The following is a 27,827-nucleotide window of genomic DNA, read 5'->3' as shown; positions in this document are numbered from 1 at the left end:
TCCTCTTGGTAGGAACCCAAGCGATGGCAGTAGGCCGCAAGTTACCAGAGAGGGGTCAGCCTCACAGAGCAGAAGTGAATAGAAAGAGGCCGGGTGCCCGCCGCCAGCCCACTCTTTGCAGAAGGAAGGAAACTGTGGAGGGGAGGGGATGCCTCAAAGACCCTGGGAGAAGCGCTCAGCTCCTGTGCTCCTCCTTCACTGGGGGAACTGGCGCTGGTGCTTTGGGGCTCCACTGGGGTTCGGAAGTGAAGTGCTGGCTCATGTTCTCTCCTATGGCTTATAGTTGATCCCAGGGCAGACACTGAGTCCCATTCATCTTCAGATCCCCCAGGAGTCCATGCATACAGCTGAGTCCCAGTGTCAGCCATCAGGTAAAGAAAGTAGAAAGTGGGCTTTCCACTTCTAAGGGGCCCATGAACCAACTACACTGAGAGGGGGTCAGATGCTCTGCCCTCGTTCAGATCTTGCTGAAAAGTCCCCTTCTTAGGAGGATCTTTTCTAGACTCCCTATTTCATATCGCCACCCTCTCCCTGGCATACCCTCTGTGCCCCCTGCTCTATTACCATCCGTCAGACTGCAGGATTTCTCTGTTCAAGTGAACCCTTTTCTCATCCCACTAGAATGTAAGCTCCCCGAGGGGAGGGATTTTTGCTATACCCTCAAAGTCCCCAATACTTTGGCCACCTAATGTGAAGAGCCAACTCTTTGGAAAAGACCTAAATGCTGAGAAAGAATGGGGGTGGGAGAAGGGGGGCACAGAGAATGAGATAGTTGGATGGCATCACCGACTCAATGCACATGAGTTTGGGCAAACTCTGGGAGACAGTGAAGGACAGGGGAGCCTAGAGTGCTCCAGTCCATGGGGTCACAAAGAGTTGGACACAACTGAGCAACTAAGCACAGCACAGTTGATTGGGGAATCTCAAGTCAGTGGGCTCCAAACCTAACCCATCTTACTGTTTCTAATTGCTTCATCCTGACACGCTCTGCCAAGTCCTGCTTCCCACTGGGTCTTTATGATAGGGGGTGGGGGGCATCCCAGCACATTTCAGGCTCTCCTAGCTATTAAAACTCAGACCAGGCCAGTTTAAAACTCCAAGTCTTGGTTCAAAGCTCCTTTCCAGAATGTTGGGGGGAACACAAGATTTCCCGCCCCTCTCCCCCCATCTCCCTGGGGCACTTTGAACAGAAGGGCTGAGGGTGGGTCCTCTTCTTTCCTCTCAGGCCCTCCCTTGGTTGGGTTCTACCTGCTGAAATCCCCCTGGAGATGGGGTGCCTGGCTCCTTGGGGGCGGAGCCTCCTCTGTGGCTGGCTTCTCCCCAGGAGGGGTCAGTCCTGCCAGTGGAACAGGCACCCGCTGCCAACTTCTTTGGGGGTGGGGGGAGCCAGAGCCCCTCTCCTGCAGAGGCCCTTTGCCTTTAGTGTCCCACCCTCCCCTCCATGTGGCTCCCTACATGAGCACTGGGGGCCCCTGAGCAGTGGAGGTGGGGCACCGGTTCCCTCTGCTGGCCGGCAGGCTTCTCCCCCTCTCCCCAGTCTCCCTGGAGGGAGCCTGCACAAATCGAGAGGATGTGCCAAACTCCCCCAAGGACGCCCTCAACAGCCCATCCCTGCAGCTGGCACCAGGCTTCTGGGCAGCGTCCTCTGTCTGGATTTAGGATTCTCCTGGGGGGCTCTCCTTTGCCTAGTTCTGGGGGTGGGGCTGGAGAGGGAGTGGTACCCATTCACCAACACCATCCACTCTCGCTGCCTCCTCCTCTAAATGGCTCTCAAGGCTCTAATGTAAACAGGAAAGAATGAGGAGCTGAGGGGCTGGAGTGGCTCCTGGCAGCAGGGCCGGTTCTGCCACCTCCAGGACACCCCTGAGGAAGCTGCCTGGCTCCAGCCTCCTATCATCTCTTTAGGAAGTGGGCTTCTTAGCATCTTTGGCCACAGCTGTGGGTCCGGGTAATGAATTTTGGAGCAACTGGAAATGTCCCCTCCATGTCTCCTTGGTTGTTTACTGTAGATCTTCCCATCCTTGGAACACAGGCCAAGAGACCAACAGCTTGAAATTACCAGCGCCTAGAGAAATGTCCGGCACATCGCAGGCCCCTACCCTCTGAAAGGATGTCTTGGTGGGAGGACAGTTGTGGCTACAGTGAATTTGTGTTGAGAGGTAACAGGATGGGGAGGGAGGGGCCGAGGTGGTGGGCACTGTGTCCGATGCCCTTCAGTGCTATTCTGAAATGACCTTCAGGGGCAGCCTAGCCATCACTGCCTCCTGCTCCCGGTCAAGCTCAGGCGGACTCAGGAGAGGGCGGCCGCTGTGGGCCGGGCTCTGGAGTCCGTGATTCTGACTTCAGTTCCTCATTCGTAAAAGTGGGAAAAAGACTCTACGTTGTGAATATTACATTAGCTAGTATGTATGACATGCTCAGCTCATGTAGAGACATGGCAGGTCATAAACAGGAATGAGAGTAATTTCCGTTCTTATCTCTATCCCTGGGACAGACCCAGGTCTGTTTACCCGCAAAGCCAGTGCTTGGACATCTCCACTCCCACCCAGTGGGGGACTGAAGGAGGGCTATGACCTTCTGGGGCACTGGAGCAGAAAGAAGCTGAGACTCTGGGGTGAGGGTGACAGTCGGAGTGGGCTGCGATGCCAGACCTCGGCCCGCAGCCCTGATGTAAGAGGCACTGAGGAATTTCCGTGGGTCTTTAATCAGGGGAGTGAAATGATGAAAGTGGTGTTTTAGGAAGATTAATCTGGCAGCAGAGACAGGATGGAAAACAGTCAAGCTCAGTGCAAAGAATTACAACTGCTGCCCGGCTCGCTGAGAGGCGGGGTCAATAAAGGAAAGTGGCCTCATTCTTGGCTCCCTGGGTGCTCAGGGTTCCTGGCAGCTGGGAGGGGGCTGGGTCTTTATCAAGAAGAGGCACCCAGGGCGGCCGGCAGAGGGCACTATTTTGCTAGGGACAGAAGTCATCACCAAGGAGCTGCGGCATCCGGAAAGGGGCAGACAGACAGCAAAACTGAGTCTGTTAGAACAAGAAGGCCATCAGCGGCCCTGGCCAGGTGGCAACTTCCAAGCTGAGCATCTTGACTGCGGCAAATTGTGGGTGGGCTCTTGTTAGGGGGTGTCCTTCAGGGAGGGCAGGATGCCCACTGTCCCAAGGGCCAGCTGCCACCACTGGAGGCTCCGGTGCTACTCTGGGAGCAGCGGCCAAAGTGTAAAATGGTTCCAGGGCTGCCCTGGCCAAGAACAGAACGAGCTGCTGCTTCTCCATTTTCTCCTTTTATTTAAAGCTGTCACAATAGACTGGAAGTGCCAGGCAGCTCCATCTTCTCCCATCTTCCGAGGAGACGGAGCCCAGGGCCGGGTTCCATCGCAGGAAATGGTCTGGCCAGCCTCTCACACCAGCGCCTGGAAAACCTCCAGTTTCTCCCGGTACAGGTGGTGAAACTGCCTGGCCAGGTAGTGGAAGGGGGCCTCGTAGTTTTCCATCTCTTTCTGGAGAGACAAGTTGAAGAAGGGTTGGCTGGCTTTAGGGTCGTTGCAGACAGCTGGCATTCCCCATTCCCCGCTCTCGTCAGGTGCTCCGACCTCTGACTCAACCTCTTCTTCTCAGGACTTGGGGCCGCTACTGCGGTTCCGCCCATTTTACAAGAAGGCAGCTGAGATGCAAAGAGATGAAGATCGCTTGCCGAAAGCCACACACTTGCCCGTGATGGAGCTGGGTCTGAACCTAGACCTGTTCCCACAGAGCCTGTGCTTTTAGCCACTCTCACTCTGTGTGACAGGACATCAAAATGAGACTTGTTCTTGCTTAGCTTTGCCTGAGGTCCCAGAGGTCAAAGCAAAACAACAGATGGCATGCTCTGGAGGGAGGAGCAAGCAGGATGGAGGTGGGGGTTGTGTGTGCACTGATGGGATGTGGGCACTTCTCTTCTCCCTCACCCTGAGGTCAGTGGGAGGGTCCCAAGAGAAGCCTACAGCCCTGGGGCTTAGGAAGGTGCTGGACCCAGGCTTGGGAAGCACTGAGGTGAGGCTGGGGCTGGCTGTTTGGATGGCTGAGCAGGACAGGAAAGACGGCCTGCACTACCTCCTCTGTCAAACTGGGGTTGCAGCCGAGCTTCCCTGGACCAGCAGAGGGCCCTGCAGGAGCCCGGTGTGACGCTGTCCTAAAGGGACCTCACGGGGACAGCCCCCAGGAGGGTGATGGGTTCCACCACCAATGGATGGCCCGGAACCGAGGTTGCAGGAAGGGTGAGCAGGTGTCATCCATGAGGCGGAAGCTGCAGGTGAGAGAGTGCCCCCTATGGGGGTAGGGAGGGCATCTCGGACACCTGGCAAGTCCAGAGGGGCCAGAACAGGTCCCAGCAAAGCGAGCTGGAGGGGAGGCACAGGTGTAGAAACACAGACGCAGAAGCCCAGTCCTGCTTCCCACAGCAGGCTCAGCGGGTGGAGCTGACTTTAAATCAAGAATTGTGACAGTCACTCAGGACTGGCCACTTTTATAACTGAAACAATGAGTAATTTTGTGACGAAAGGTGCCCAAAGGATTTTTTATTATCTGAAATATTAAAGTTTTGGAACTTGCCCTAGATTTTCTCCATCCCATGGGAAGAACTGGCCCTATAGGGCGAGCATGACAAACTCTGGGGGAAAGAAAATGATACTCTCTCCACTTAGCTATCGTTTGTCACTCTATATGTGCGTGCCCATGGGTATTAAAAAAAATTTTTTTTAAAGAAATAAGTTGGCAGAAGAAAGCAACCACTACTTTCAAGACAGTAGCTCAAACTATGAATGCATGAGTACTTGTTTTCAGACAATCCTTGCCTGCTGGCAAAAGTGCAGTCTTGAGAAGAGACAATGAAATAGTCCCACTAAAATGGAAGGACTTTCAAAGCAAAGGATGTAACGAGGTTATCAAGCTCAGTGCCTCTGTTTTAGACAGTGGTCTGGGGTCCCAGGCGTGCAGTGGCCCAGCTGGCTTAGGCAGAGCCCAGCCTAGAATTCAGAGGCCCCAAGTATGAGAAGAGCAGCCTTTCCACTCTGCCAGACAGGGTGACAGAAACAGGTATGTAAAACCAGATCCTGCAGAGAAAGTTCCTGGACTTTCCAGGAAGGCAAGTCCCAAGGTAGAGGAGACAAGCCACCAACAGAAGAACCAGAGGTGTCAGTGTGGAAAGGGGGCTGAGGAATGAGAGGACCGCTGGCGGCCCAGACAAGTGTCTATACTAAGTTCTATACAACTACCAAGGACCGGAAGGCTGTCACTCTGCAGCAAGGCATAAGAGGAATAACTCAGTTGTATCTGTAAGGTGCTTTGGGTTGTATAGAGTGTAACATCCTAGGCAATGTCAAATAGCAAAACTTTACCTCGGTTGAAAATGTAGTTAAGTGTTGAATGGGAAGAGAATGAGGCCAGCAAAGCACACACTTGAGGATTTCTAAATGAACCTGAAAGCTCTTAAAAGCTAGATCTTAGGGAAAACACAACATAAAAAGTAGGGAATTCAATGGAGGCAAGCCTCTTTATACACATGGAGTGCTCCTGAAGTAGCAGATGTAAATGGAACCATTTTCCAAATGCACTAGAGGGCTTGCCAATGACAGGAGTCCTTTTGTTCGATGACAAATCATAGTCTCGTGGACATCTTTGGACACCTTCATGCTTTGCATGAAGAATCCTTAGAGCAGAGTCAGACTAGTGCTTAATCTGACCTAGAATTCTTCCCCTGCTGCTGCTGCTGCTGCTGCTAAGTCACTTCAGTCGTGTCCGACTCTGTGCAACCCCATAGACGGCAGGCCACCAGGCTCCGCCATCCCTGGGATTCTCCAGGCAAGAACACTAGAGTGGGTTGCCATTTCCTCTCCCCCTAGAGACTCACAAAGTGGGCTCTGTGGGAGGCCAGAGCCCCTTCTAGAAGGTTATCGAGCTGGGCAGGGCTGTGTTCTAGTTCTGGTTCTATGCTTGTTAGCTGGGTGACCAGGGAAAGCTATGCAGTCTTTCTGAGTCTGTCACCAGTGAGATAAAGAGAGCAGCAGGGCTGTTGGAAGCCTAAATAGATAATGTGTGCAAAACACCTGGCACACAGTAGGTGCTCAACAAACATCAGTTCCCTTCCCCTCTTCTTTCTGCAAGAGGAGCCATCCCTATGGATCTTTTTTGAACTTGCTTTTATTTAGTATTGCCCAACTTCTTAGAAGGAGAAGGCAATGGCACCCAACTCCAGTACTCTTGCCTGGAAAATCCCATGGATGGAGGAGCCTAGTGGGCTGCAGCCCATGGGGTTGCTGAGTCAGACACGACTGAGCGACTTCATTTTCACTTTTCACTTTCATGCATTGGAGAAGGAAATGGCAACCCACTCCAGTGTTCTTGCCTGGAGAATCCCAGGGACAGGGGAGCCTGATGGTCTGCTGTCTATGGGGTCACACAGAGTCAGACACGACTGAAGTGACTTAGCAGCAGCAGCAGCAGCAGCAACTTCTTAGAGCAGTAAACAATGCATTAAAAAATTTTAACTTCTGCTTAAAGAAATACTTTAAATTTTTTTGGTGTGGAAAGGCCAAATATTGAGGGGTGTCAGGAAGTCAAAGAGGAACCACAAAGGACCCCAATAGCCAAAGCAATCATAAGAAAGAACAAAGTTGGAGGCATCATAGTTCCTATTCAAACCATACTGCAAAGCTACAGTATTCAAAACAATATGACACTAATATTAAAAACAGATACAAAGAGCAATGGAACAGAACTGAGAGCCTGGATATAACCATATACAGATATGGTCATCTAATATTTGACAGGGGAGTCAAGAATACTCAAAGGGGAAAAGACAGTCCCTTCAGTAAACAGTGCTGGGAAAACCAGATATTCACATGCAAAAGGATGAAACTAGAACCTTAACTGACACCACTCATAGAAATTAACTGAAAATGAATTAAAGACATGAACCTAAGACATGAAATCATAAAATTCCTAGAAGAAAACATTGGGGAAAAGATCCTTGACACTGGCTTTGGCAATGATTTCATGAATATGACACCAAAGGCATGAGAGACTGAAGCACAAACCAGTGAGTGGGACGACAGCAAACTGACGAGCATTTGCACAGCCTAGGGGGCCATCAGCAAGACGAAAAGGCAGCCTGCGGGATGGAAGGACACATGTGCAAGCCACACATCGCATAAAGGATTAACACCAAAAACACACAAGGAATTTGTGCAACTCAGCAGCAAAAACATAAATACTATGATGAAAACAATGGGCAAAGGATCAACAACAGATGTTTTTCCAAAGAAGGTATTCAAAGGACCAACAAGTATATGAAAAGGCGCTCAGCATTATTAACCATCGGGGAAATGCAAATTAACCACATTATGTCACCTCACACCTGTGAAGACGACCATCACCAAAACGACAAGAGACAGCAAGTGCTGGTGACGACGTGGAGAAACGGGAAGCTGTGTGTACTGCTGGTGGGTATGAAACTGGTGCAGCCAGTGTGGAAAGCAGGATGGAGGCCCCTCAAAAATTAAAAATAGAGTTGCATATGATTCAGACTCAGACCCACTTCTGAGTCTGTAACCAAGGAAATGAAATCACTATCTTGGAGAGATTTCTTCATCCACGGCAACAGTCACGACACAGAAATAACCTAAGTGTACACTGATGAGGGGATAAAGGCAGTGTAGTCCACACACAGAGGAATACTATTCAGCCACAAAAAAGAAGAACATTCTGCCATTTGTGACAACGTGAATGAATCCTGAGGGTATTATGCTAAGTGAGCTAAGCCAGACAAGAAAGACAAATATTGCTATGTTGTCACCTGTAAGTGGGATCTAACAAAAGACAACTCAGAAACAGAGTAGATTGGTGGTTGCCAGGGACAGTGAGGGTGGGGGTAGGAGAAAGGGGTGAAGGTGATTAAAGGGTACAAAACTTCCAGTTTTAAAATGAGTATGTTGTGAAGATGGAATTATAAAGAAAAAAGAAAATCAAACAGCAGTAACTAACACAACATTTTAAAGCAAATATACTCCAATAAAAAAATAAAACAAAACAAAAAAATGGCCATGTAAGAAAACTGTGGCTGCATTTAGTAAGAAGAGAGGAGATGGGCTTGGCTAAGTCTCAAATGGCATTTGGTTGTATTTCCTTTTTAATTACAGCTTTCTTAACTGAGCTGCTTGTGGTGCTTCTGTTGGCATCAGCTCAGGGGGGACTAGTTAACCTGCACAGTTAATATCAAGTGCTGAGCTGCAGCCTCCCCAGACATCATTTATACCTGCCCATTTCAATCGTGTAGCAGCAAACACCTGACCAGAGTTTAAACGTCCAGCCTAGTGGTCACTGGTGATGAAAGCTGGGAGTCAAGGTTAATTTCTGAGTTCTATCAAGAATTCCAGAGAATGTGGAATATTAGGGTGAGGAGGCAATTTCATGAATGTGAGTGGAGGAGGAGGGAAAATGAAATATTGTTTGCTGCGGGTAGAAGAGTTACTGCTTTGCTCAAAGGCGTGCTGCGTACAACATGGGTGACCTTCTATACAGTAAAAGCTCACCAACTGGAACTTCATTAATGCAGCATTTGTGATTATTGGACCAGAGGCAAGACTGACATTTACCTCCGTACAATCTAGGAATACAAAGATTTAGTGAGTAATAATAGTATAAATGAGATTACTGGGGGGAATATTTATACTTAAAAAAAGCTAACATTGACAGAGCGTTTACTATGCCCCAGATTTTGTGCTGTTTTTATATTCACCATCTGACTTAATTCTCATATTTATTACTCAATGAGGAATATATTATATCATCCCTATTTAATAGGTGAGGAACCTGAGGCATAAACAGATTCAATAACACTCCAGGGGCCCACAGACAGGGCTTCTATTCACCATCAGGGGACAGAGCACCCGATTCTACTTGCTACACTTTCCTTAAGGAAAGCATGCTGCTTTGGGGGTGTTTAAGAAGTTCACATCCAGGGACTGCCATGGTGGCCCAGTGGCTAAGACTCCACCTTGCAATGCAGGGGATGCATCTTCGAGCCCTGGCTGGGGATCTGAGATCCCATATGCCACGGGGCAACTATATTTGCACCCTGCAACTACTGGGCCTGTGTGCCGCAACTAGAGAGTCTGTGTACCACAACGGAAGATCCCGCATGACAATACAACAAAGACCCCCACGTACCACAACTAAGACCCAATGTAGCTAAAAAAAAAAAAAAACCAGATCACCTCCATATAGGGATTGAAGAGCTGCATCTGTCGAGTTTTGTAGATGCAACAAGAGTGCCTGTAACTTAAGTGGAGTTTGAGCAGAAAATGACCTCAGGGCTATTTATTAAGTAGCCCACTGACTCTCTGCGAGAACCAAAGAATCAAGGCCAGAGGCCACAGGGCCGGGAGTGAGGTCCAAGTGACCACTAGGGATGTTTCAGGCTGTGCCAGGCGTGGCGAGTCTACCCAGGAGCCCCAGGAAGGGGTTGGCCCCTGGCCCCTACTGGCTCTGAAGTGGATGTTTCTGGGTGGCTCCTGCAGGGGGCAGTGTTCACTTGATCCCCTGCCATCATCGCACAAGTGTTCATCCAACTGGTATAGCCTGGGTCACATGCCTGCACCCCGGCTGCAGGGAACTCAGAACTCCCCACATAGGAGGGGCTTCACGTGACATTGTGAACATGCCAAAATCATGATATCATGTATTGAAAGTACTGGGAACAAACCACTCTGTCCCACTTCCTGAGGGCTCCTGTGGCCTGGAGTAACTCTGGGGCTGCAGCAAGGTGGCGACTGGGAGCAGTGAGGGGAACCAGAAGTCAGAGGTCCCAGTCCTGGTGCAAGCCTTTATGAGTCACGTGACCTTGGGCCAGTCACGTCACCCCATCAGGAAGTGGGAAGTATGGGCCAGCTCCTGGATCAGCGGACTGATTCTGAGGGCCTATAAAATAATGTGCCAACAACGCCATAACCATGATGCTTCCTGCAGACGTCCAGCAGCACTGTGACTGAACACAACACGCTTGTATTCCTTACTAACTGGTATCCAGCTTTTCCTAGGGCTGGCTGGCTGATCCGCTTCATTGTAACACACGAGTGACTTGCTATATTGAGATGAGATCTCAGGCGAAGGATCTAACATCAGCCCCAAATCAGGCTCTGTGTATGGTGTGGTAACTTAATGCATGCAAGGTCATGTGAAAAACTGCTTCCAGCCAAGGCCCCTGCAGACTGGGCTATGGTGCAGGCGGTGGTACTTACCACGGATGTTTCAAAACATTCCAGGCCTTGGCCCAGCGCCCACGCCTGGGCCTGGGCCATATCTACCACTCGCCTGCCAGCCAGGTCGGTCTTGTTCCCCACCAGCACACCTACTCGAAAGAGACAATCAGAGCACTGCATTATAACCATGGCCGTCTGGGAGGACAGCTGGAGAGAAAAAACAGCAAGCAGCCTACTTCTGAGGCGTATGAAATGTCATCTGAGACAGGCCATCTGACCCCAGGTGGTGAGCACCAGCAGACTCTGCACTGGGCCCCAGGGGCCGAGGCAGAGTGGGCGGCAGAGTGCATGCATGTTCCACCTGCAGTTTTCGTTCAGCCCCTTTTCTAGACCTTGAAGGTACCTTCCTGCCTTGTCTCCTTAATGCTCTGAGTGCTGTGAAGGCGAGGACCAAACCGATGTGAGCATTTGCGATCATTTCTAGCGCATGGAGCAAACTTTCAAAACAGTCATTAATACTAATCTGAGGGCTGGGCTTGGAGTCAGGGATGCAGAGGTAATTTAGTTCTGTTGCCAGCTGTATCCGCTGCAGCTAATTTTTGAGCCTGCCTCTGGAGATTGCTTTCCCTGGTCTCTAATGAGGAGAATTTGTTGATCTCACATAGGGATGAGAAATAAACTGATTGAGAGCATTCAGAAGTGACAGCAGGCCTTGCATATTTCCTGGTGCCCCACATACAGGAGAAAATGAGGGCTGTTTCCCTGGGGTGAGCCTTCCAGAAACAACTCGCATTCATATCCCAACACCTTCCCCCTTATTATCTTTGAGTTGCCCCACAACCCTGCCAGATGGGCATCACCAGGTCCATTCTACAGACTCAGAGGTGTGGCAACTAAACCGAGGTTTCCAGGGCTCCGAAGGGGCAGAGCCAGGGTACAGTCCAGATTGCTACACTCAAAGCCCAGAGCATCTTGTTTTTGCACCCACAGGTACCTCTGCAGTGACCTTGTGCCCTTCAACTCGAAGGACAGAGGAGCTGCTGGAAACCCTGGATGCTGCAGCTCTTACCTGGGAGGGTGGTCCCTGGAATCTGAGACCGAGCCTTCTCCAGCCACTTGCTGCAGTTGGTGAAGGACTGCTCGTTGGTCACGTCGTAGACAAGACACAAGACATTGGGACTCTCCCACTAGGCAAGGGGGATAGGATGCAAACACATCACTGACGGCGAAAGTGACTTCTAGGCAGGGAGGCAATGTGGCCTTCTAAGGGAAGGGACACGTGGATGGAGGAAAATGAAAAATCCTAAAGGGGATATGAGTCAGAAAACCGAGCCACACCCATGGACGAAAACGATTTACTCACAGGTAGAATGGGAAGGCCTAGGTGCAGTGACCGTGACGCCGAGAGCTCGAATCCACGCCAGGCTCTCTGCTGGGGATTTTCTGTGCGTCACTGTGAAACCTCCCAACTCTGCAGGGCTGGTCTGAAGATCCCTACCATGTAGCTGAAGGTACTGAGTTCAGAATGGGTAACTGGCTTGCCCAGGTCACATGGGATTCAAACACCAGGGTGGAGCTGATGCCTTTCTCTACCCAGCAACGCTTTGTCTGCCTCGGTTCCATGAACTGACTCTGCTACTTGTTCTCATCGAGGGCCCACTCTTATGCAAGTTGATATGCTTTTCTGCTCTGCAGGCCTGAAAGCGCATCCTTTTTTTTCATTAGCCAGTTGCTGGAAGCTGGTTTGCTAACATCTTCTTAATAAGGGTCAGCTTTTTAAAACGCAAAGGGTATGTTCTGCTTCTCCAGCAGTGTGTCAGCCCTAATCCAAACCAGATCAGCCACTGAACAGGGTTCATGGTCCCAGTTAAGAACCAAGGCTAAGATCTCAGGAGCCGGCACCTTCTGGAGCTGCTCGGAGTCCTCGGCCATCCTGCTCCCTGGCACAGGCTGTGGGACTGCGCTGATACTCGTCCTGGTCTCTGGGGAACCCCATTATGCACAATTAGAGACCAGTTTATTTCTACGGTGTTATCACCTCCCAGGGTGTGAGGGAGAAGCCTTTTCCTTTTAGCTATCCTTGGAAGCTCAGCCTGGAATTGGCTCTGCAGGCCTCTAGGATGGGAGGAACTTAGACGAAATTGATGATGCCCTTACACCTTCACTTCACAGACTAACTCAAGAGCTCTAGCTGAAGCCACACTGACCACCTCTGTGCATATGCAGGAGAGACCTTCTTCCTCCAGGCCTCAGTGAGCAGATCCAGGATGGGCAGCAGGCGGCCCTGACTTCCCCAGACACATTATCCCCTCTGCCAGGCAGCGCCAGCCATTATGTAGGCACGTGGTAAAACACCAAGAATTCATGCATGAGGCCAGCCTTGTGTGAAATTACCATCACTAGATCTATTTCTCTTAGACAAAAAAAGAAAAAAAAAAAGGAGGGGGGCAGCAAAAATTTCTATTAAAATGTAGCTGTTCTTGGAAAGGCAGGGGTTCTGGAGATCTCAAACCTTCTAATGAGCTCACTGGCCCAGATTAGCGGAAGGTACAGCAAACTGGATCCTAACAGGAAGGGTGGGCTGGCTGGAGGAGCCTGGGAAGCAGGGGCGGGTCCCAGAGCAAACCTAGATGGGGCGGGCTTGCAAATATGGGCACAATAAAGGACAGAAATGGTATGGACCTAAAAGAAGCAGAAGATATTAAGAAGAGGTGGCAAGAATACACAGAGGAATTGTACAAAAAAGATCTTCACAACCCAAATAAACATGATGGTGTGATCACCAACCTAGAGCCAGACATCCTGGAATGCAAAGTCAAGTGGGCCTTAGGAAGCATCACTACAAACAAAGCTAGTGGAGGTGATGGAATTCCAGTTGAGCTATTTCAAATCCTAAAAGATGATGCTGTGAAAGTGCTGCACTCAATATGCCAGCAAATTTGGAAAACTCGGCAGTGGTCACAGGACTGGAAAAGGTCAGTTTTCATTCCAATCCCAAAGAAAGGCAATGTCAAAGAATGCTCAAACTACCGCACAATTGCACTCATCTCACATGCTAGCAAAGTAATGCTCAAAATTCTTCAAGCGAGGCTTCAACAGTAGGTGAACCATGAACTTCCAGATGTTCAAGCTGGATTTAGAAAAGGCAGAGACATCAGAGATCAAATTGCCAACATCTGCTGGATCATGGAAAAAGCAAGAGAGTTCCAGAAAAACATCTACTTATGCCAAAGCCTTTGACTGTGTGGACCACAGAAAACTGTGGAAAATTCTGAAAGAGATGGGAATACCAGACCACCTGACCTGCCTCCTGAGAAATCTGTATGCAGGTCAAGAAGCAACAGTTAGAACTGGATATGGAACAACAGACTGGTTCCAAATAGGGAAAGGAGTATGTCAAGGCTGTATATTGTCACCCTACTTATTTAACTTCTATGCAGAGTACATCATTAGAAACACTGGGCTGGATAAAGCACAAGCTAGAATCAAGATTGCTGGGAGAAATATCAATAAGCTCAGATATGCAGATGACACCACCCTTATGGCAGAAAGTGAAGAAGAACAAAAGAGCCTCTTGATAAAAGTGGAAGAGGAAAGTGAAAAAGCTGGCTTAAAACTCAACATTCAGAAAATGAAGATCATGGCATCTGTTCCTCACTTCATGGCAAATAGATAGGGAAACAATGGAAACTGTGACAGACTTTATTTTTTTGGACTCTAAAATCACTGTAGATAGTGACTACAGCCATGAAGTTAAAAGATGCTTGCTCCTTGGAAGAAAAGTTATGTCCAACCTAGATAGCATATTCAAAAGCAGAGACATTACTTTGCCAACAAGGTTCTGTCTAGTCAAAGCTATGGTTTTTCCAGTAGTCATGTATGGACGTGAGAGATGGACTATAAGGAAAGCTAAGCGCTGAAGAATTGATGCTTTTGAACTGTGGTGCTGGAGAAGACTGTTGAGTCCCTTGGACTGCAAGGAGATCCAATCAGTCCATTCTAAAAGAAATCAGTCCTGAATACTCATTGGAAGGATTGATGCTGAAGCTGAAACTCCAATACTATGGCCACCTGATGTGAAGAACTGACTCATTTGAAAAGACCCTGATGCTGGGAAAGATTGAAGGTGGGAGGAGAAGGGGACGACAGAGGATGAGTCTGTCAGGGTTCTGGACAGCTGAGGCTTGATGCTGGCGGAGGGCTCAGGATGACCCTTCTGTGTCCCAACCTTCGCTGGCCCAGGTGAGAGCCTGAGACACCGACTCAATAGACATGAGTTTGGGTAAACTCTGGGAGTTGGTGATGGACAGGGAGGCCTGGCGTGCTGCAGTCCATGGGACTGTAAAGAGTCGGACACGACTGAGTGACTGAACTCAACTGAACTGGAAGGTGAGCCATGCTATGGGACCTCGAGGGCACCCCCTAGTGGGGAAGGAAATCTTTGCTCCAGGCCTAGGAGGTGGCATGTGTGCTAAGCTGCTTCAGTCATGTCCGACTCTGTGATCCCATAGACTGTATGCCAGGCTTCTCTGTCCATGGGATTCTCCAGGCAAGATTACTGTAGTGGGTTGCTGTGTCCTCCTCCAGGGGATCTTCCCCAGCCAGGGATCGAACCTGCATCTCTTAAGTCTCCTGCATTGGCAGGCAGGCTCTTCACCACTAGTGCAGGAGAGGACTGAGAAAAACATCCCTAGGAGGGGGTTGCTAAGAGAAGAGAGTCACCAGAGTCGGAGGCTACTCTGGCACATTGGGAGCCCAGCTAGTCCAGAGTTGGGGGGAGGGGCAATCACAAATCACATTCAAAAGCTGCTCTACCTGCCAAGGGGCCACAAGCCCCAAGGCTGGGAGGAATGACCCTTAAAGAATGTTGCCATGGTCACCTCTCCTGGTGACTGGAGTGCAGTGGGCATTGTTAAGGGGCAAACCTTTGGAGGGAGGCGGAGGTTAGAAAAAAGACTGATACTTGCCAATTTATCCAGCATTTCAGAAAACAGCTCTTTGCCGGCTGAGTCAAAAATGAACAGTTCCTGGAATCAGAAAGGCCGGTCTCAGAAAGTTGAGGAAACCCCTGCACACGTGGATAGGACTCCCGCTCACCTTTAGGGTGATCCACGCATGCACACATGCACGTACATTTATCTCTTGCCCTCGGCAGGCAGAAGAGGATGGGAAGAAGAACGAACTCAGGTACAACTGTTTCCCACCCCAAGCAGCCCCTTCTGGGTGGCGTCTCACCTCTTCTAACCCCGAGTGCAAAAATACCAGGAACAAGCTGACTCCCCACCTGGCGGAACAGAATGCTAAACAGGCTGACAAGTGCTCTGGTTTCCAAAAGGTCATTCTGCACTTTGTTAACCAAATTGATTTTCAAATCTTGAAAAAACGATCCTGTTTAAAGGAGGTCACGGAGGAGGCCTGGGGAAGGCATTTAAAGTAGGACAGTCTGTCAGGGTTCTGGACAGCTGAGGCTTGATGCTGGCGGAGGGCTCAGGATGACCCTTCTGTGTCCCAACCTTCCCTGGCCCAGGTGAGAGCCCCTCCTCGTTGCTGCCACTCCAGGAAGTCTCCCCCAGTGCCCCTGTAATTTCCCACTGGCTCTGGTGACCAGCACACGCTGTCTGAACGTCAGCATCATCCTCTGCTTTGCACATCGGTGATGGCTGCGTTCATTTTATCCCTTCTCACTGCATCCCGGGTACTTAAAATTGCCTTTTGCTCATGGACTGCTTTGACAATCTGGCAATTCTTAAACCTTCTCTCCAGGGAAGTACATGTAAACATTGTTATTTGGTTGCTAAGTCGTGTCTGACTCTTCTGTGACCCCATGGACTGTGGCCCGCCAGGCTCCTCTGTCCATGGGATTCCCCAGGCAAGAATACTGGAGGGGGTTGCCATTTCCTTCTCCAGGGGATCTTTCTGACCCAGGGATCTTCTGCACTGGAAGGGTGATTCTTTAGCACTGAGCCACCAGGGAAGCCCACAGGCAAATGTAACAGCTTGGAATTCAATTTCAAGGGTTGAGCTTTACCACAGAGAGATGCGGGTTAGGAACCTTGATACGCAGGAAGTTCTAAGGGTGAGGTCCAGAGTCCAGTCTTCCTCACTTCCTCTTTTTCTCTATAGATTTTATTAATTGAATATAGACTTCTATTTATTAATAATGTAACATATGGCAGCCCAAGTCACCGAATACTGTTACAAAATATCCCCTCACTTTTGCTAACTGAAAATCAAGATATTGCTTTATTCTTTTCTTCAAATCATTACAAAACTATGGGGTGGTAGAGACAGTCATATAATTAGGTTCTGGTTCTTAACTCAATGGACATGAGTTTGGGCAAGCTCCGGGAGATAGTGAAGGACAGGGAAGCCTGGCGTGCTGCAGTCCACGGAGCTGCAGAGTCGCACAGGACTGGGTAACTAAACAACAACAGTTAACTATTGCAGGAGGGAACCTGGCCATGGCAGTGTCACAGCTGAAACATGTACCTCTGAGTTCCTAGCCTTCTTTTCTTTTGGCAACTGTTCGCCTCACCTCCTCTTCTTCATCCCTTCCCTACAGCGCTTCCCATGTTCCCCTCATTCTATTCCCAAATGCTCAGACAAGTCTAGACCAAGTCCTGGCACTACTGGGTAGCTAGCCAGATGTGAGCAGGTCCTGCTGCATCCTGGACACGGTCCTCTTTCCTTCCCCCACCTGGACACTGGGGATCAGAGCATGCCCAGAGACCCCTCTTCTCCTAGTCCTTGACCACCTCTCCTAGTCAAGGACTACTGCTAAATTTCCAGCCTTGTCAAAATCAAGCAAGATAAAACCTCCAGCACAGGTTGGCACAGGCACACCAAGACCTAAATGGTGACTCAAAATAACCAGGGGTTCATTATGCTGTATTTGTAATGAATTAGCATTGCACTTTCTGCCCGCCCCCTGCACCCCCGCTGTGGGTTACACTTGGGTGCTTATGGGTAAGCCGCCTGTGCACAAGGAGAAAAATTCTAGAACCTAAAGCTGTCAATCAACCTGTCAGTCAGACAATGCAGGGCACAGAGAGGGACCACCGCTCTAAAGACCCCAACTGTACCCCACTGTGGGGCTGCTTCTGATTTCCAAACAACCTATCCTTTCTCAAGAGGATACTCTTGTTTTGCTTAATAAAACTATTGCTATTTAAAACTGTTCTATGTCAAAGACAAATATCATATGATATTGCTTAAATGTGGACTATAAAAAATGGGTGCAAATGAACTTACCCGCAAAACAGAAATCAAGTTACAGACATAGAAAACAAACTTATGGCTACCAGGGGTCAAGCAGGGGGAGGGATAAATTGGAAGACTGGAACTGACACATACACACTACTATATATAAAACAGATAACTAATAAGGACCTACTGTATAGCACCAAGAACTCTACTCAATAGTCTGTAATGGCCCATTGGGAAAATAATCTGAAAGAGTGTATATGTAACACACACACACACATATATGGGGGCTTCCCTGGTGGCTCAGATGGTAAAGAGTCTGCCCGCGATGCAGGAGACCTGGGTTTGATCCCTGGGTTAGGAAGATCCCTTGGAGAAGGGCATGGCAACCCACTCCAGTATTCCTGCCTGAAGAATTCCAAGGACAGAGGAGCCTGGAGGGCTACAGTCCATGGGGTCACAAAGACTTGGACACAATTGAGCAACTACTGATATATATATCTGATTCACTTTGCGGTATAACTGAACACCACTTTATCAGCTACATCCAATTAAAAAAAAAAAAAAGCTGCCCTGTGTCTCTCGACTGAAGTCTTTCCCCCAGAAGGCGAGAGCTAGCAAATTGCTGTTCCCCAGGGATAGCGCTGCTTCTCTCCCAGGGAGGACAGACGCAGGCAGAGCTGGGGCAGCACTGAGCTCCCTTGGGGGAGCAAGGGGACCACTCACCACACTGTCCCCCGTGTCAGGGACTGGCACTGTCTTCACCACCAGATCCACCCCTGTCGTCTGCAGAGGAAAAGGAAGAACACATATGTTGGGGGGCCCACGGGGTGTGCTGTCAGGAAGAGTACCCCACCCTGGGAGGCGTGTCCCTGGTTCCGGTGTCTATTCTAGGCTCACTTCTTGTGTAGAAGTCAGAGAGGACCTAGTCTCGTCCAACCCCTGCCCACGACCAGGGGTGTGTGGTGGCCAGCTGACCACAGGCTAGTCTGCTCCATATGGCTCCACGCCCTGTGGCTTGTGGCCATTTGTCAGGTCTCTGAGGGTTTCTTAAGGACATTGGGAAAGTCGCTCCCTTAGGGTTATCTAATCACTTCTCTTTAAGCCTCTGCCAGGCCTACGACACCCACATCTCACCAGGGTGTAGTTCTTCTGGAAATGGGTCCCGTCGCTGCGGAAGAGCTGTGCCAGGGCAGTCTTGCCCACGGTGGGGTCTCCTGCAAGGTCAGAGTAGAAGAAAAACACTGCTTTCACACTAATCTGACTCAAGGATCTCTCACTCCAGAAACTTAAGTCTAGAAACTGAAAAACTTCAATGAGTTCTCAGAGAAAACGTGCCTGATTCTCATGGGAAATTGCCCTGGGGTTGCTGGCAGGGCAATGAGTCTGTGAGACCCATTTTCCAAACCAGCTTCATTTCTTCCGGGCTAATCCTTTCATCTACAAAAACTGACCCGGAAGGTAACAGAGTCGAAGGAGGGCTTCTGAGCACTGGAAACAGAACGGAGACTCTTCCACTGAAACATACCTGATGGGGAAAACCTGTTCCTTACAAACTTGAATTTACTTTGAAGTCTTGAAGGTAAAAAGCTTCCCAGGTGGCGCTAGTGGTAAAGAACCCACCTGCCAATGCAGGAGATGTAAGAGACATGGGTTCAATCCCTGGGTCATGAAGATTCCCTGGAGAAGGGCATGGTGACCCTCTCCAGTATTCTTGCCGGAGAATCCCATGGACAGAGGAGCCTAGTGGGCTACAGTCCAAAGGGTCACAAAGCGTTGGACACAACTGAAGTGACTTAACACGCTTGAAGGCAAGGAGGTATGACCAGGCACAGACTTATGGGTTCAGGTGACTAACTGAACCACTTTGAGCTTAGAGCATTCATCTTTAGAATCCTGGATGATTACTGGGGGGCAGAGGGGGTGAGAATTAGGTGGGACCATATTTTTGACACACAAAGAGTCAGGGACTACATGTGCCACCTGAAACCCATTTCCAAAGGACATTTTCCACTTCCACCTCCTGGTACCCATTTGCAACCACTGTGGACCCATCTTCCCAGGGCCTCTCCTTCAAGTCTACTGGCAACAACCACTGGTTCCTCTGGCAACAGCCACTGGTTCCTCTAAGTCCATCTTATACCTATGGGGCCCATTTCCTCAACTTTCTTTTGTCAGTGGACAGCCCCATAAATTGGTACCTCCAAACTAAAAGTTAATGTCACATTTTCAAGTCTGAAACCTGGACCTTTCACAAGGCGGCAGGGGCAATTTGTTCTGGAGTTCCTCCCGGGCCCCCAGGAGTGCTGGAGACTCTCAGGCCTCATCCTTCACTCCCCTGCACCCTCCCAACACCCCCACTGGTGGCGTGGCCTCCTTGGATACCACGCTGTTTTCATTTGCAAGATCTTTTCCACCTTGAGATTCACACAGATTCTGCCTCCATCACCCAGCACCTTGGCAGAACACCTGTCTTCTGCTTTCTCTCCCCTTTGATTCTCAGCACAATCGCCGTCAAGCTCACAGCCTTCTTAGCTGCACCCTTTGATGTCATCTTCTCACCTTGACCCACATCATGGGTGGCTCAACGTTCCTTTCACTTGACTCCTTGATAGCCGCCTGCTCTGTTCACTTTTCAGTTTTGACTTTTGTCACCTCATGTGAGACAATTACTTGACTACTCGTGATGTTTCCTTTCACGTTGACTTCTCTGGGTCTGAATGAGCTAGTCAGGTCTTGCTTTTCTATCTGCTACCACTTCTTAGAAGGGAACCAACATGGGCTAAGCCTCCATTATGGACCCATTCATACAATCTCATTCACTCCTTCCCAGGCCCCTTATTTGACAGATGAAGATACTGAAACTCAGAGAGCTAAGTAATCTGCCTAGGATTCCAGTAGCACACTCTTTCTGCCAGTCTACCCCTCTCCTAGAGCTCAGGGACCCTTCTGGCCCATTTCTAAACTGCCCCTGCGGGTCCTCATCCCTGCAGCCTTTCAGGAGATGACTGTATCCACCCTCTCGACTTCAATTTTGCTTCTGCATCCAGTTGGAAATTGACTCCTCCCGCTTGTGAAATTCCCCACAGATTTGTTCTGGTTAATTTCATATATATTGCTTCTGACTGTCAGTCAGAGTTCCCCATACTTTTGGAAAACCTTTGGTGTCGGCTAAGGAAGGATCTGAGCATGCGCAGGAAGGGGAGCCAGCTGATAAAACGTTTGCAGAGCAACAAGACGACAAGTGCAAGTTCAAATAATGCAAGCTGAGAACCAAGGTGTCTGAGGGCACAGGGAGGAGAGAAGCTGATGAGGGCTTTCGTCAGCAGGGAGGACTTCCCTGGAGGAGGCTGAGCCCAGGGGTGACGGTGGGGACAGGGGACAACGGGTGCACTGCTTGATGGAGAGGGTGCCACCTGCAAGGTCACCTGTGACCTCATAATTGCCAAGTTCAGTGGTTTTCCCGGTCCTCATGCTCCTTAACGTCTCTGAAAGATGTCAGCTTGAAGGAGGATCCCTCCTTCCGCGGCCCTCTGGCCCTGGTGAGCCTGCACTGGCTTGGTTTTCCCACTGCTCCTCCCCCTCCCCCCATGTGGACACTCTTGTGCATCCATCCTTAGTCCCCATCCACTGTCCCACTTACTCTCACTACCTTTGCTGTTACTTCTCATGCCACAATCCATCTCCCAAGCTTTGCATTTCCAACAACCTGTGGGTGTCTTCACTGCAACGCAGGGTCTTCACCCAGTCTCAAGTGTGTCCACAGCCACGCTGGGGCCAGAGCGGTCCTGCCCACCTGTCTCACTTGTTCTGTTCACCATTCACTCTCACTGTCCTTAGACTTCACCCACAGTCACCTCTGAAGTCTCCACCTCCTTCCTCCCACACCCAGGCAACCTCCTCTTTATTCCTTACATCCTTCGCTGGGTCTCCAGACCGAATTTCCTTTGTTGTCAGGGCTGACACTGCCCTAGTTACCTTGAACTTCAACTAGGTCTCTCGTCTCAGTCCCAAACTCACCCATCCGTGTTCTGCCTTGTGATGCTGGAGCTGGGGCTCCACACACACATTTCTCCATCTCCCAGGGGCTTCCTGTCAGGCTCAGGGGCTTCCTGTCAGGCTCAGCCAATGTGAGTTCAAGAACTCTTCCAATGTGGAAGGCTGGTTGGGGGTAGGAAGAGGGACTTGCTCCTTCTCCTTTGCTTGCAGTTTCTCCTAGCAGTCTCCTAGTGATGGCCTTCACCCCGGCAGCAGAGGTCGGCTGCTGCCTCCAGTTGTGTGGTTCGTGGTTCTGCACTTCTGGGCCAACCTGAGTACACCCGCTCAGAGACACTAACATCGGTGGGTAGAGTCCCCTTCTCAGAGATATGCAGCTCAATTCCGAGGGCCCTTCTGAGCTTCGGGGTTCTGATACCCAGCCATCTTCCCTCTGTTCCTGCAGCCCTGGGGTGAGGCTCCTTCCTGCAGTTCCTCTGTGCTGCCTCGCTGTTCCCATTTGTCTTCCCAGCCCTCCAGTACATGTTTAATGACCATCCCATGCTAAATCCTCACTAGATACTGAGTGTAGTTTCAGCTTTTTGCCTGGACCCTACCTCATGTAGCACTCAGTACTAGAAGTGATCTTAAGATAAAGCCCCTCGGGACGGGCCGGAATTGTCTTTCCCTAAACACAGGACTGAGCTCCCGGCTAGCGGGCAATGGGTCCTAGTGATCTATGGCAAGTGCTGACATCATACACCGGGTACCGCCCCAGCCGGGCAGCGTCCCCTCTTGGCAATCTGGATCCTGGCTTGGGGGGTGGGGGAGGGTCTCTTTCAAGCTTCTGACAACGCTGATCTCTACCTACCCCTTCAGTGTCATGACAATGTTGTCTCCTGGGTTTTTCAGTCTCTGACACCCGATGAACCAATTCCATACGTTAGAACCTCTCTGCTCAAACGCCTAATGTGTCTTCTGTTTTCTTGACTAGGTCTGGACTGCAAAAACTTCCCAGTTGGACCTATTTCCATTTTTTCTTGCTGCTTTTCTTTCACCCTGAGTTTGGCATCAACAGAGACAGGCCTTCCTAAAACAGAGCTTTCCCCTGGTGATGTGCTCACAGAGCCCGTCCAAAGGTCCTTCCCACTGTGTATCCTTCTCTACCTTCCAATCCTGTCTCCGACCATCCCTTACACAAGATCTGGGCTCTACCCTCCTATTCTCTTGCTCCCTGATAATTCCTCGAAGAAAATCTTCTTCTAGGTCTCCCTAATACAAATCCTAATCCTGCTCAATTTTCTGCCAGGCAAAGCTCAAAGAATGTCCTTCTGATGGCCAGCCTCTGGAGGTCATCTCTCGGTCCTCTGTCTTTACCTGCCTGGCTACTGTGGCTCACTGCTGGTGGCAGGAGACTTGGCAGAGCAACCTTCCGGGGGGCACAATCATCACCCCCATGTCTGCCAAGAGGCACTAAGTCCATGGTACTCAGGGCACAGATCCCAGCTCCAAGGCTTATGAGCTGTGTGACCTTGGTTCTGTAATCTCTCTGGGTCTCAGCTGCTACATCTCCAAAAGGGGGAATAACAATACCCATCTCAGAGAATCATTATGAGGATTTAAGGAGTTAACATCTACAGCACCTGACATATATTAAGTAATATTTAAGTGATCTGGAAGCACATAAAATACAGATAAATGTTAAGTGTTGCTTTCTCTCTTTGTCTGAAGCAGCACACAATTAGCAGCCGTGCCTTGAGGTATTCCTCTGGGAGCTGTCACACAAAGGGTGTTTGCTGCGTTATAAGCGTTTGTGTGCAACCCAGGGCTTCCTTCAGTGTGGGAGTGGGCTGGGTTCATCCTGGGATTCCCAGTGCACCTTGCGTGGCAACTTACACATAGTAGGTGCTCAATAAATATGAGGACTGAATAAGCACTTGAATTGAGTTATCACGACCTTTGGTAGCTAGTTCTGTGAGAGAACAATGCAGACTGGCTCCGTTTAAAGAGCTGGTCAGTGCGGGAGGAGGTGCATGTGGTGGGGGTGGGGTGGAGATGGGCTGTGCATAGTGATTCCCTGCACTGAGGTCTGTTGGTCCCTGGAAACTTCCAAGATGAGACAGATATCCTTAAGGCCTCAAAAGGAGGCTACAGATTGAGGGCTAGGTTGGAGTTTAGGAAAGACTTATAAGGCCACGGATGAAATCAGGTAAAACTAGTATCTGAGAGTGTGAGTATAAAGGACAAGGAGTCTAGAATCAAGGCCTGAGATGGTAGCCTGTGGGGCTAAGAACAAGCCCTGGAAATCAGATCACCTGGGTCTAGATATCAGCTCAGCCAAATCCAGCTGTGTGACCCAGGGCAAATGCCCCAACCTCTCTGGTCCTCAGCTGTCCCATCTGTAGAGGAGAATGACGATAATCCTGACCCCACAGAGCTGTTGAGATGACCTGTGCTGAGGGTATAGCACAGCGCAGGCACAAAGATGATGCTCAGTAAGTTAGCCTCGTGATAGAAGTTGATTTAAAAAAGAAATAGGAGAAAGAACAGTCAGAGAGAGAAGCCCATTTAAAAAAAAAAATCTAACTTCAGAGAAAAACGTCTCCACCTTATCCATGAGGAGACTGAGGCTCAGAGAAGTGCTGTGTCCAAGAGGACACAGCCAATCTGTGGAATTATTTTTGTTGCACAATACTGCCCCCGCTGGTGCTCTGGGAACGTAGACACTGCTTTTGAAGACCATTCATTTCTTTTGCTCCAGCATGATCTGAGTGACTTCGATCAGTCATCTTTCTGTGTGACCCTTTTACTTCCAAACTGGAAAAGTCATTACAAACACCACCCCTTTCAGTCTGAAAGAGAAGAATAAAAAAAAAAAAAAAAGAATCTCCGTTTCCTCTACATAATCTCTCACTGCTTCTTTCCTGAATTGGTCAGAAAAACCTGGAAAGGTAACAGGTTCAACAGTAACACAAGTTAAGAATTATGGGGGTGAGCAGATATGGAGGGTGGGAATCCTGGCTAGGACCTTCCTTCACTCGGGGGTGACCCTGGGCAAGAGACTTCATCTCAGTCCTCGATGAGGTCAGAACAATTCAGCATCTAACCAGGGTGCCGTGCCATGCTGTGCTTAGTTGCTCAGCTGTGTCAGATTCTGCAACCTCATGCACTGCAGCCCGCTAAGCTCCTCTGCCCATGGGATTCTCCAGGCAAGAATACTGGAGTGGGTTGCTATTCCCTTCTCCAGGGGATCTTTCTGACCCAGGGATTGAACCGGGGTCTTCTGCATTGCAAGCAGATTCTTTACCAGCTGAGCTACCGGGGAAGCCCTACTCCAGGGTGCTACCTAGTGAAAGGGTTAAATGAAATACATGTGCCTGGCAACGCAGCAAGGACGCAGGAAAGTACATCTGTGCTCTGAGGTCCCAGGTCCATAATCCACCTAAGTCACTGATGCCTAACTTTGGAGTACAGCACATGGTTTAGTTAAAGCATTTACGGTGTGCTTAGCCTGATTTTTTAAAAAACCAGTCTGCTCCTCTTGAGTACAGCTCCAATTGTTGACGGGGGTCTCAGAGTATGACAGGGAGCGAAGGAAACCAGCTGCAGCTACAAGTGTGCTCTGGAAGATAATTATCCCATGCCTAATGGAATTTACTAGATCAGTAACTGCATTAACTCGCCTTTGGGAGAGAGAAAGGGAAAGACGGTAGACAATTTACGTGAACAAAAGTTCTCAACAATTTATGAAGTCTCTGGACTCCGGACACTATATTCTTCCGCAAGTTTTCACTCACCTGCCAGGATGCATTTGGCTGCCAGCTTCACCATGGTAACCAACCACCTCCACGGAGCAGACAAGAGAAGAGCGGCTGCTGGAGGGGTTGGTGGCCCTACCTGGGAAGGGGAGTAGGGAGAACTGGCGCTCAAGGGGCCAGTGGCCGCGGTGGGGACCGGGACAATGGGGCCTGGACCCTTCGGGCAGCCCGCGGGACGGTATCTGGCGCTAGGGTCGCGGTGGGGCGCGGAGGAGCGCTAGAAGGGGTCAAGTTCTTCAGAAGGCAGCCGGGAAGGTGCCAGGGAGGCGATGCGGCTCCCGAACCCAGTCCAGCCCCCGGCAGTGTGGTTCAGGAACAGTGACCCAGAAACCCTCCGGGCCCCAGCCCCACTGTGGCTGTGATCGCGGGGCAACCACCGCCCGCCTGCCCCGCCTCCTCGTCCCCCTCCTCGCTGGCCATCGATTGGCTGCCATCAAAAACTCCCACCCCCGCTAGGGCTCACGGAGACCAGTGAGAGAAGGGGGCAGGGCTAACAGCCTTCTCTCGCCAGATAATTCGTAGTAGCAACTGCTCTTCAAGTTTACCTCGCTTGACTAATAGTTGCAGAAGATGTCAATCATTTCCGCCTCCCGTCCCCGCATGGCTTGAAAGTTCAGGGAAAAGCAGCTCCAACCTAGTATATCCAGAAGCGGTGATAAAACAAGCTTTCTGATTGGTCAGAGGCTGGCTAGGCCCATCTTTGGGAGAAATGGGGACTTGCCGTACCCTCCTGCCCTTCTGGAAGTGGGTTCGCCCATGAAGCGGGCCTTCCGCGAGCGCGGGAGACTGGAGCGGCGCCGGCGCACTGGACCGAGGTGCGCTTGCCCAGGCCGAGCTTTGAGCCAGCTTGACCTCGCGGAAGCAGCGCTTTTCGTCCCTCCAAGTCCCAGATTCCAGGGAGCGTGGACGTAAAGTGCATCAAGAAATCCAGTCTTTGGCTCCTTAAAGCCCAGGGATGTTACGCGCTTTAAATACGAAAGTGTTAAAAGTGATGTCTATGGACAAAGGACAAGTGGAGGATGTGGGGGAGCGGTTGGACTCGGGAATTTGAAGTTGTACTTTCCTCTGAGCCCAGCCCGTCTTGTGAGTGGAGAACGTATCATATACCACACCTGGAATGAAAGCCAGCATCCTGAATATTTCCCCTCCCCGCCCCTCCCCCCGCCCCCCCCCCCCCCCAAGGAGGCTGACTTTCCCGGGAGGCCCCTATTGCTCTGCGGTCAGGTACCCCAGACTGAAATCACTGTCGTCTTCCTGACCTGGGCAAGTGGCCTCACCCCTGAGTCTGTTTCCTCACTTTTAAAAGGGGCTTGTGGAATCCACCTTCTTCAGTTGTCCTGAGACTGTAAGTGCCTGGGACACAGTAGGTGTTGAGCAGTGATGAATGAATGAATGAGAAGAGATTTACTGAACAGATTGGGTTTATCATCACCGTCATGTCGGCCAGATGCCTGCACCCCTTTTCTCACTCCTGCCGGTTCCTCTGGGATGGCTGGTGCTGAAAGGGAAGAACAGCCCCTCGGGGAAGATGCAACCTCCAGAATTTGCTATCGTATGCCTTTCATTTAGGACTTCCCGGGTGACTGTGGTAAAGAATCTGGCTGCAAATGCAGGAGACACAGGAGACGTGGTTTCAATCCCTGGGTAGGGGAGATCCCCTGGAATAGGAAATGGCAACCTACTCCAGTATTCTTGCCTGGAAGATTCCATGGGCAGAGGAGCCTGGTGGGCTACAGTCCATGAGGTTGCAAAGAGTTGGATATGACTGAGCGTGCACACACACATGCCTTTCGTTTACATGGAACCTCTCTCGCCTGCCGGGTGTCTTACTGTGGCTGCCAATCTTTCGCAGGGCAATGAACACACACATGTTCTACAAACTGCTGCAAATGCTTCAGTCTTGAATCAGGACTGAAACAATGCAAGTTGTCTGGAATTATCTTTCCTTGCCAGTCATGCCTGGTGTTATGTTTAAGACATGTCTCCTGCATTCCGCCTTACTTACTTGTTTTCTTGGGAGACATCATGCAGTCTGTCTCAGACTCCCCAGGTCTCGGTGAGTCACAAAGCCTCTCCTGGTCTTCCTGCCTCTGCCTCCAGACTGTCCTGTTAATCCCTTAAAGGACCTCTTGAGTGAGTCAACCTCCTGAGGCAGCTCCATGGGGCTCAGATGCTGAGATCCATCTGGGGGTGATACCTCTGTGAACCTGTTTCCTCATCTGTGAAGGGGTGGGGGGTAATAATTGCACTTCCTTTATGGGGTTGTCCTCCTCAGCACCACATCTGCCATGGCCCTTTCCTTCCTGTTCTGGGTATGATTTTGGTCAATACTGTTGTAAGAGCATTTTGTGTCTTCCCAGAGGGGCTTCCCTGGTGGCTCAGGACTGTAAAGAATCTGCCTGCAATGCAGGAGATCTGGGTTCAGTCCTTGGGTTGGGAAGGTTCCCTGGAGAAGGAAATGGCAACCCACTCCAGTATTCTTGTGTGGAGAATTCCATGGACAGAGGAGCCTCCATGGGGTCGCAGAGTCAGACATGACTGAGCAACTAACACACACACACAGAGGTAGTAAACCCCATACGGTGAGTTCTCCCACTTCAC

General features: G+C 50.1%; 1 protein-coding gene across 4 annotated transcripts; it reads right to left on the bottom strand.

The window, feature by feature from the left end:
• Positions 1-3,260: 3,260 nt before the first annotated feature.
• On the bottom strand, positions 3,261-25,632 carry LOC120861196 (intraflagellar transport protein 27 homolog). Of its 4 annotated transcripts, none has more exons than XM_040236852.1 (7): positions 25,206-25,632; positions 18,571-18,650; positions 18,160-18,219; positions 15,198-15,257; positions 11,300-11,417; positions 10,270-10,379; positions 3,261-3,495 (listed from the first exon to the last, which is right to left on the bottom strand). In XM_040236852.1, exons 1-7 carry the CDS (start codon positions 25,237-25,239, stop codon positions 3,397-3,399), a joined length of 561 nt encoding a protein of 186 aa, XP_040092786.1. In that variant the 5' UTR covers positions 25,240-25,632; the 3' UTR covers positions 3,261-3,396. The 4 variants fall into 4 exon arrangements, with proteins under 4 accessions (XP_040092786.1, XP_040092785.1, XP_040092788.1 ...); XM_040236851.1 differs by lacking the exon at positions 18,571-18,650 and adding an exon at positions 24,017-24,260 and having other exon boundaries at positions 25,206-25,623; XM_040236854.1 differs by lacking the exons at positions 15,198-15,257; positions 18,571-18,650 and adding an exon at positions 24,017-24,260 and having other exon boundaries at positions 25,206-25,623.
• Positions 25,633-27,827: the final 2,195 nt, after the last annotated feature.

Source organism: Oryx dammah, unplaced genomic scaffold (genome assembly GCF_014754425.2).
Source record: "Oryx dammah isolate SB20612 unplaced genomic scaffold, SCBI_Odam_1.1 HiC_scaffold_11229, whole genome shotgun sequence".
NCBI classification, from domain to species: Eukaryota; Metazoa; Chordata; class Mammalia; order Artiodactyla; family Bovidae; genus Oryx; species Oryx dammah.
This window is presented reverse-complemented; position numbering and strand designations above follow the sequence as displayed.